The 10,689-nt window shown below is 39.2% G+C and overlaps 1 protein-coding gene across 2 annotated transcripts in view; it reads left to right on the forward strand.

The window, feature by feature from the left end:
* Positions 1 to 7,266, forward strand: part of FRZB (frizzled related protein) — a 32,492-nt gene extending 25,226 nt beyond the window's left edge. For both annotated transcript variants that reach the window (XM_081814032.1, XM_081814033.1), the window contains exons 5-7: positions 2,103 to 2,307; positions 2,699 to 2,762; positions 6,029 to 7,266. In XM_081814032.1, coding sequence (XP_081670158.1) covers positions 2,103 to 2,307; positions 2,699 to 2,762; positions 6,029 to 6,145 — 386 coding nt within the window. In that variant the 3' untranslated portion in view covers positions 6,146 to 7,266. The remainder of the gene's footprint in view (positions 1 to 2,102; positions 2,308 to 2,698; positions 2,763 to 6,028) is intronic.
* Positions 7,267 to 10,689: the final 3,423 nt, after the last annotated feature.

The raw sequence follows: 10,689 nt of genomic DNA on the forward strand, positions 1-10,689 counted from the left end.
CTGGATAAATAAATCATTAATTTGAGAACATTTGCACAGTTTGCTAATCTCTAAGAGTTGATGGATGCTCTGAGGCACATTTACATAAACCAGGACACAAAAAAATGTCTGCTAGCCGGGCTTGTCAATTTATCATCTGAATCTCCCAAATGACATTTCAAAAAGGCAATCTTATTTTTTGTTAAAATACAGACTTGAGAGAACACGAAGAAGGGATTCCTTTGCTCACAAGTTGCACCAAGCAGGGACAGCTGGGTAGTTCTCTTTCATTCACGGTAGTCCTCACACTTTCTCCGGAAATTGAAATACCCGTGGAGCAAAAATGAGGTTTTGTCCTAAAGTTTTTAGAACAAGCAACTTAATTTCTATCATCCATATGTCCTACTGGTGGAATTTTTTTTTTTTTAAGATTTTATTTATTTGACACAGAGGGAGAGATAGAGAGCACAAGCAGGGGGAGCGGCAGGCAGGCAGGCAGAGGGAGAGGGAGAAGCAGGCTCTCCGCTGAGCAAGAAGCCCGATGCAGGGCTCAATCCCAGGACCCTGGGATCATGACCTGAGCCGAAGGCAGCTGCTTAACCGACTGAGCCACCCAGGCGCCCCAACCTACTGGTGGAATGTTAACGTTTCTCGTTTCTATATGAAGTTGGCGCATTGATAGGAGGAATGGTTTATTAGCTGGCTTTATGTTTTCATGGATTACTTTTTTCTATTCCTTTGTAGTCCAAAAAACCCTAAAATCCATGGGAAGGAACTCAGACCAAAGTGGTTTGCAGATATGTGCCTAAGAGGCTTTGAAAAAGTGGATTCATTTGGATACGTTGTGTCTTCCTCTCTAACATCCCTGGATATTGGACTAGGGAGCTGGGCCAAAAGCCACTGGCTTCTTGCTAATTGACATTTTTACTTCTTTGCAGGCTTTTTCAAACCCCTCCTTAAAAGAAAGAAAGGAAAAAAAAAAAAAAAGACAAGTTCATTTATCAGAAGGAGGAATCTAAAACATTTGGCTCTTCCAGAGGACAGAATATACAGATTAGAAGCAGAACTATACTTTGTAGATTCCGAGTCAAATACTTTGACTTTGCAGCTGAATTGGTTACTTTAAGGCAGTTCATCTTCATACTGAGAAGTGAAGCTGGCTTTTGTGAGCTACATTGCATGCCAGTATTTCCATTGAGAGAGGTACATCATGCAACAAACATAGTAGACCATGTTCCATAGCACATGAGCAGAGGGAATGTTGGAGGGTCTGACTTCAAAGCACATGGAGGAAACAAGGTCTCATGGTAGCAGTTTTTTTTTTTTTTAATTTTATTTATTTATTTGACAGAGAGAGACACAGCGAGAGAGAGAGAGACAGCACAAGCAGGGGGAGTGGGAGAGGGAGAAGCAGGCTTCCCACTGAGCAGGGAGTCCGATGTGGGGCTCTAACCCAGGACCCTGGGACCACGACCTGAGCCAAAGGCAGACACTTAATGACCGAGCTGGAGCCACCCAGGTGCCCCAGCAGTTCTTATTCAAGAAGAAAATGTAGTATACCTATAGGAGAGTATAAAAGATAATTTGTACTGAAACGAAGGAAGAAAGGAGCTGTTGTCTGAACAGTCCCTAAGATGAGCAAGGTGGAAAGATCACAGAAGCAGCTGGGGAACACTGTAGAAGAAACTTTAAAACACTGAAGAGGCCCCGACTCTTTAGAAAATCCATTAATACAACTGATAGAAAGAAACAAAGCATATTAAATACCAGGTCTTTACATAGAGTGAAATTAATAACTGAAACCACATATGTACACATTCAAAATAAAATTTTGGAGGAAAATCACATCAGATTCACTCAGCCTTTGATTAAGTGGATTTCTCACATGCACACATGTGTGCATACACATACACAAATATGTATGTATACACGAATTGGAAGGGGATCAGGGCTGAAGAGTAAAGGGGCAGGTGTGTTGTGTAGTGTGTCATTCACTACCATCTAAGGCAAAAGTATCTGGTTGACTTTTATGAATTGACTAGAAAGGAGCCTACTTGTCTTTTTTGAATGGGGCATCTATTGTGTTTCATATTACCACATCAACTTTATTTTTTTTTATCCAGTCATTCGGGCTAAAGTTAAAGAAGTAAAGACCAAGTGCCATGATGTGACTGTAGTAGTTGAGGTGAAGGAGATTTTAAAGTCTTCTCTGGTAAACATTCCACGGGACACCATTAACCTTTATACCAGCTCTGGCTGCCTGTGTCCTCCACTTAATGTTAACGAGGAGTATATCATCATGGGCTATGAAGATGAGGAACGTTCCAGGTAATTCACTCCCTAAGGATTCAGAATAATTGCTGTGTCTATCCTTTCTTTATTGCATTTCTCTAGACCTCTCACTCTGGGTTTCTTACCTGGGGCTCTGTCTACCTTCTATGGGCTTATAGCTAGGTTTTTTTGGGTCCCTCAATATCGTGTATTGGATAGAAAAGTGTCTGTGTGCAATTTGTGGGCATGCATTTTTCTGGGGAGAGGGATCATAACATCATTTCTTCTTAAATGAGTCCATGACTCCCCAGTTATTAAGAATTACTGTTCTAAAACTTGGCTGTGCTAGTCTAGAGTAAATAGTAAATCTTTCTTGACAACGATTCCTTGTGTTTTTCAGTAATATATTTTAATTTTTCAAAAATGGTTGCTTCTTTAAAAAATACAGATTACTGTTGGTGGAAGGTTCTATTGCTGAGAAATGGAAGGATCGACTTGGTAAAAAAGTTAAGGTAAGCCTGTATTTTATGTTGAAAGTGATACATAAAAATAAAAGTAGGAAACCAGCCATTTGTCATTTAAACAAAGAGTTGCCCTTAAGAGCATGAGAAATACTGAAACCTGAGATGTGTGTGTCTGTCTGACTGTCTGTGTCTGTGTCTCAAATTCTAAGGACGGAGATTGTTTTTAATGTCAGTGTAATTTAAGGAGTGAATTCTCTGTAAGTGCATCAGAGATTTCGCCAGAGTTGCCTCACTTCGCACAATGAGAAATCTGGCTGTGGTTAGTCCAGTCCTGGTTGGGTGGCTCCACATTATCATTAGGGCTCCAGGATCCTCCTAGCTTCCTGTTCTGCCATTTAAAGGGTACTGCTTCAGCGCAGTTCCATGTTCACCTGGAGGTCACAAGATGGCTGCCTACCTCCAGCATCACACCTATATTTCAGGGAGAAAGAAAGGGAGGTAAAAAGGGCTTTCCAAGGGGCTCCTGGGTGACTTAGATGGTTAAGCGTCTGCCTTCGGCTCAGGTCATGATCCCAGGGTCCTGGGATCGAGCCCCAGGGAGCCCACTTCTCCCTCTCCCCCTGCCTACTGCTTCCCCTGTTTGTGCGTGCTCTCTGTCAAAAATAAATAAAAATCTTTAAAAAGAAAAGGGCTTTCCAAGTGCCCCATCTGGCAATTTACATGTAGGTTTTAGTCTCCCATCCATCCCTAGCTGTAAGAGAAGCTGACAAATATAGTTTTTTAGCTGGACATGTTGCTTCCTTGAACTAATTGTAGTTCTGTGAGTCAAAGAAGAAGGGGAGAATAAATGATGGGCAGAAAACTACCAATGTTGTCCCAATTCAGAGACACCAATTCCTCTGTACAAAATGAAGCCACATTCATCTGTATGTAAGAGATCTGACCGAATCACGTCCTTTAGAGCAGTAATGGAGCTTTATTTTTAAGCCAATGATTCTTAGATTCTGGAAATGTTGCATTTTCAAAAAGCACAGTAAATGACCTTATTATAGAAAGTTAGAAGGTTTCATTTCTTCTTACTATACTAAACAAATCTGTTTCAAAGAAAGGAATGTATGCATGGAATTGAAAAAGGTGTGTGTGTGTAGTGGGCAGGGAGGGAGAAAGAAAGAGTGGGAATTGTACCAAACATAATACATCCCCTTCCTTCTGTGAGTTTGAAGGCTTGGGAAACATTTACAGGGTAAGTTAAATACCCCTGGGCAGTTTATCTTCTACATCTGGCACTTGACAGAGCAGACACATTTGAGTTTAAGTGACCTACAAAAATGTAAAGGGCATTATTTTGCAGGGAGAAACTACCCTTTGGTAAGTTCTTTTTTCCCCCAGTATATTTGTCAAAAGTGAGATGTATTTCAAGTTCAGACTTGTGGGAATTCTCCATTTGTATCTCTTTTCAATTACTTTGGTGTTTATTAAAGAGTGTCTCTTCTTCAGGAAATTGGAATCTCTTACTGTCCTTTTAATTTGGTTTTCTGCTTGCTAATGCAGAACAGGAATTTGTCCTAAATTCCTGTACCAGTTGGAAGAGCTTTCAACATCCCTGCTGCAAAGCATGTAACGAGGCTTGCTGCTTCTCTTTTGGTACCAAAACAATGACCATCATGTAAAGACCCAGGACACACGGCTTGTTTATCCTATTTCTTAGGCAAACATATTTTCCATTGCTTTCTACAGGAGGCTCACAGAGTTACTGTGAAATCTTTTATATTCTCAGTCTGGATTTAAACATGCTAAAGGGAAGAATTAAACCAATAATGTGAACAATTTTTAATTCATATACAGATACTCATGGCTAAAGATCTTGGATAGAAAATCTCTTTAGGCTAGAATTATTGAGGTTCTTACTTTAGTTTTCCAGTCAATTTGAGGATGTAAAAAAGAGTTTTATGGAGGATACCAATTTTGTTTTGTTTTGTTTTTCAAATAAGAATTGCCCTCTTCAGCTGATTTTTTTTCTTTTTGCTCAGTGAATAGAATAAGAAATAAAGACCTTCTTATGGTTTTGCCATACAAATGGTTGCTTACCTAAGTCTCTTGATACAGCAGGTTGTTCAAATCAAAATATTTGGTCTGCCTTGGGCAGCTGAGAATCAGACTATTTTTTAATAGGAAAAACAGTAAGATTGTGGAGTAAAGTATGCTAAAATGAAGAATTATTTGCAGTAATAGAAAAATGATAATTTATTATGTACTAAGCCCTTTATGTATTTTTATTTATCTTCAGAACAGTCTTGTAAGTATGTTCTATTATTAATTCCAATGTGTTAATGATGAAAATGAGGTTTAATAAGTTCAAGAAACTTTGCACAGTAACTGATGGAATTAGAATTTGAACTTGGGCCATCTGACCTTAGTTCCTTGCTGCTCGAAGTGTGGTCTCCGGACCAGCAACACTGGCATCACAGGGGAGCTTACTAAGTATGAAAATCTTGGGCCCCATCCCAGACCTACTGAATGAGAATCTGCAATTTTAATAGTATCTCCAGGTTATTTCTATCTTTATTGAAATTTGAGAAGTACTGCTGTAGTCCTTATTCACTACCTATAATACCTGAAATAGAACTTCCTTTTAATTTATTATTTTATTTTTATTATTTTACATGTAGACACTCTTGGCATTGTTAATATGAAATATTAGTGAACTTGATTTGTCCAACTTTGAGTGCAGAACCTTGTCTGTTGTGATTGTTGCACTTGGTAGAGATTACTTGGAAATATATTTTTAAGAGATCCCATTTGCCCCCCAAATTTCCATTTTTTTCACTGCTTAAATCACATATGTTTTAAAAGGCTGTGTTCTGATGTGTCGTCAGAGAAGAAGACGAAAAATAGCCCTTTGAATTCTGTGTGTAAAACTTTCATTTCTTGATCACCAGGGGCGTGCCAGACTGTGTATGTTACCTCCAGAAATACCCGCAGATTTGGATAGATATTTGTGTCACCATTAGACATGGAAATTTTAAGTTTAAGGTTTGTTATGAAAACATGACAGACATATTCTAGGTGGCCACTGTTGTGATTTTTATGATCAGAGAATTATGTCCATATAAACATCATTGGATGACAAAATTTTATACTTTTTTTATGATCAGAGAATTATGTCCATATAGCATCACAGGATAACAAAATGTTATACTTTTGGAAAATGCTTTTGAGATCTGACTTTGCGGTCTCACTAAGTTGTTAGAATAATAGAAATGATGACCCTGGCAATATGCGCATGCGACCATTTTCTGTTTTAAATTTCACAGCGCTGGGATATGAAGCTCCGTCATCTTGGACTGAATAAAAGTGATTCTAGCCATAGCGATTCCACTCAGAGTCAGAAGTCTGGCCGGAACTCCAGCCCCCGGCAAGCACGCAACTAAATCCTGAAATGCAGAAAGAACATCAGTGGACTTCCTATTAAGACTTGCGTTGCTGGACCAGCAAAGGAAAATTGCACTATTGCACGCCATATTCTATTTTTTACCACAAAAATCATGTGGTAACTGATATTACTTCTATTTTCTCTCTTGTTTTCTGTTTTTCTCTTCCCTCCCCCACCTCCTTTTTTTGTGGTCTGAGTGCAGATCCTTAAATATATGCATTCTGTTTCACTAATCCTGGGAAAACTGTTCTTTGCAATAATAATAAATTAAACATGTTGATACCAGGGCCTCTTTGCTGGAGCAAATGTTAATTTGCTGTTCTGCACCCAGATTGGAAATGCAATATTGGATGCAAAGAGAGTTTTCTGGTATCCACAGAAAGCTAGATATGCCGTAAAGCATAGTCTGCTCATCCAGTTACCATTGCCTCATTTTCACATGCCTTTTGGGCATTCTCTTCATGCTTAAAAGTTTTGAATGTTTATAAAGGTAAAATGGCAGTTTGAAATCAAATGCCACACAGGCAAAGCAATCAAGCACCAGGAAGCATTTATGAGGACACGACACACAAGATTAATTATTTGCAAGATTGGCAGGAAGCAAAATAAATAGTGGCAGGAGCTGGGGAAAGAACATTTCGCCTGATTGAGAAGCACCACTGAAACCAGTGGCTGTTGGGGTGTAAACAGTAGCATTTTTCTTTGGGCAATACATTTGATTTGTTTATGAATATATTAATCAGCATTAGGGAAGTAAATTATAACTAGACATCTGCTGTTATCAGTGTGGCTCTGTTAAATTTGCTTCCCTTTAAATAAACCCATTGGTGTAAGTCTTTTTTTCCCCATCTTTTAAAATAAATCTTGACTTGCTGCATTGACCAGGAAAAGAAAGTATGTATGCATGTGCACCGGGGTGTTATTTTTAAAAGATACATAGCTCTATAAATTGCTGTAGTTTGCAGGATGGTAAAATGTGTGAGGGTGTGCGTGTGTGTGTGTGTGTGTGCACTCACACCCAAGCTGTACTGAATTACAGGCCTGTACTTTATCATTTGGATTTGTGCTGTTTAATGCTCAGTAAAATATGCCTAATAAAAGGAATTCTGGTTGTCAGGAGAGAGGTTTTTCTGACTTTTGAACCAAATGCACAATCTCACTAGCCAAGCTGCAGTATCCCCAGGGACCTTGGGGAACAACGGATACTTTTCCTTCCTTCTTTCCTCCAGAGGGGTTCTTCCCTTCAATTTACATATTTGATATGAGCAGAATCAAATTTCTAAGCTATGGTATGCTGAAAATAAAACATTTATGAAGGAAAACGGTGCTGTGCTTCCTTCTACAAGGGCAATCGTGCCAGAATGAAATTCATTCTGCAACAAACATTTCCCCAGTAGTAAATAATTCCTCTAAATTCTCCCTTCTGAAGGTAAAAGAACATCCTGACTTGCCAGCTGATGCCCAAGCCCTTACGGTTTCTGGAATTCCAGAAGAGTTCCCACCTTTGCCTCTGTGAAGACTGCATGCTCTTTTGAGCTGCCCGATGGTTGTTATTGGATAATTTGGCCACATGCCCTTTGGGCTTTATTCTCAAATAGCTAGAGCAGGTGCATCTCTTTCTAGATGCTGCTGTCATAGCCTTAAAAAGGTGAGTTTGGGTGTCACAGGGTAGTTGTGAAGTGGTACAAGGGAAGAACTGCACCTTGGGATCTCTCATCATGATGTTGATGCCTCAACTTGAGCTTCAAGGATTGAAGACTGGAAAGTTGTGCTTCTTCATTGTCCTGTTTCTCTCATGCGTTTTTCATGTTCACTATGGGCAGAAGGGCAAGAATGGACCGTAGGAGATTGAAAAGAATCGGTTTCTCAAATCCACAAAATGTCATCATCTCTTCCAAAGCATAGTAAAGAAGACATTTTTTGAGAGAGCGAGAGAGTGAGAATGGGGGAGGGGCAAAGGGAGAGGGAGAGAGAAAATCTTAACCAGGCTCCAGGCCCAGTGCGGACCTGGACACGGGGCTCGATCTCACGCCCCTGAGATCACGACCTGAGCCAAAATCAAGAGTCGGTCGCTTAACCAACTGAGCCTCCCAGGTGCCCCACCCCCAATAGTAAGAGGAGTCTTAAGTGATGAAATATTTTGATGTACAATGAAAGACCCAGATGGGTCCAGCCCATGCAGTATTTTTTCAGGGCTGGCGGGGAGCAGTGGTCAGGTGGTAGCATTTAGTTTCTGTGTAGAGATGTGACACAGTTTATGCTCAGAACATATACAGTTGTAAACAAAAGAGCGCTCCATTTTTGGATTCAGCTGTGATCTTTGCCACCTTCCCTTTAGTGGTCTCTACAGGCAAGGCTTAATTTTGCTTATCTGTGTGGGGTTCTGTCAGTTAAAGTTTCCAATGGCACTAGGTCCATGAATAAAATGCTTTTGGTATTTCAGTTTGATAGTTGCAGTATCTTCATTAATAAATTATGTGCAGGCCTCTTTTGGGAGATAACATGATTTTCATCATGATGGTCGTGTTTCTAATCAGACTGCAAAATCACTTCTACTCTGCAGTTGCCATAATACAAATGCATCTTATTAGTGCCTCTGTCCAGGCTTTTCTGACAGGTACTAACTTTCAAAGCCACTAAAAATTTAATATATATGTACCCTTGTTGGTAACCTTGAGACTTACAGAGTTAATTTAAAATTTCTTTGAAAAATTTTGTTCACCTTCAGGATTTTAATTTCCCCAGCCAAGTAACACCACCAAAATATTAGGTGTGTGCTGAATAGACTAGCACAAATTAAAATAACAGCAAATTTGGATTCTCTTCACAGATATGTGAGTATTTACTATGTCACATATAGAGTGTAATCTGATTCGGTTCCATATGTTGCACTGAGCATTTGGGGCTGGGGTGGGACAAATCTGTGGCTTTCCACATCTGTTCTGTATTAAGAAGGCAAATACAAAAATTACAATCACTGTGAGTAAATACCACTACTTATTGCCTTCTGTAAGAAATTACTTGCTATTATTTTTTCAACAAGTAAAATGACAAGTATTTCAAGATTGGTGTTTATTCAGACTGTAAGCTTTAATATTTAAAAAATATAAGCCTTCAAGAAGATGGTAAAAATGAGATAGAGCAGAGATTTCTAATACTGTTCCGGAAATCCAACTGATAGAATTTTTGAACATGGTTCCCAGCTGTATTAATAAGAAAAAATGGTATAGTCAGACCTTTCTTTAGTTATCTCTTCGGGTGATAATATCTAACGGTGGCTAGAGCTTTATAGAAAACACCTGTATTGTATTACCTCATGTAATCCTTGAAAGTCTGTGAAGTAAGGATTATTTCCATTTTACAAATGCAGAAATCAAGGCCTTAGAACTCAGAGTTTTGTAAGTAGCAGAGCTGGGCCTCAGACTCTCTTATTTTTATTTCCCAAGTTATATGTTTTCCACTATTGCAAATGCTGATAAAAAGATCAGTGCATCCTGACATTGTAAAAAAGCATAAGGTCAGGCATGGAGCAGGCTACTAATGTTTTTTCTTAAACTGAGGTCTCCCGACTGCATGCCAGAAATCATATATAATATAGTTCCAATTCTGATCCCAAGTACTGTCGTTTTTGCTTTTCAGTTTTCCTTGCCTACAAAATTAAAGTTTCAATGGAATGATTCTTATAGAGGATGAGCAGGTAAATGAACAATTAAAGTGATTCTTTTGGTATTAATAGTTTGGTTTGTTTTGGCGTTAATAGTTTAGAGATACGTGATTCTCAGTAGGAAAAAAATGGTATTTTCCCTCTAAGTTTCTGTTTTCCCTTGAATTTGGAGAGAAGTGTGGAGTTAATAGTATTTAACAAGGTCGGGAAGAAAGTTGAAATTCAAAGTTGATTGTTGACTGGTTACCACAAATAAAACCAGATTGGCTACTTCCCACTGGAAAGTCTTGTTTCTCATTCTCAGATCTTCCTACCACCAGCGTCTTCCACAGCCAAGAAAGAAAACCTAATTCTTCCTGCTTTTCTTTCATTAAACATTTTTATTATGACAGGGATTCAACAGTTGAAAGACAACTAAAGCTGGTTTTTTTTGGGGGGGTGGATAAAGTGCAACCGTTATTTGTTGTTTCTACTTTGAATGGCGGGTGTTGAGAACACGAGGAGCTATAAAGAAGGAAAAGACGTGCTCAGGGAAGCTTGTCCAGTCCAAAAGGAAAGGATATGTGGACTGTGGAGGCTAAATCATAAATGAAAGCAAATGTAGAAAAGAACTTCCCACTAATCTCAAGGCTGTGGAGGGGAATGACAGCTCTTGGTAGCATAGCGGTGCTGGGGCTGCCCTTCCAAACAGCACCCCTCCGCACACACTTAACATCATGAAATGGGATTGAATGGGCTTGTAGTGTTGGGTCTTAGGAAAATTGGGGGCATCAGCAAGGGTAGGTTGGGGTGACACATGAAGCTTAGGATAGCTCTGAGATGGTAAATAGTCTGTGAAACAGAGAACAAAGTTATTTCTTGTCTATACTAGATGGCAA

The sequence above is a fragment of the Leptonychotes weddellii genome, chromosome 3 (genome assembly GCF_054177405.1).
Source record: "Leptonychotes weddellii isolate Sample4059 chromosome 3, ASM5417740v2, whole genome shotgun sequence".
Taxonomy (NCBI): Eukaryota; Metazoa; Chordata; class Mammalia; order Carnivora; family Phocidae; genus Leptonychotes; species Leptonychotes weddellii.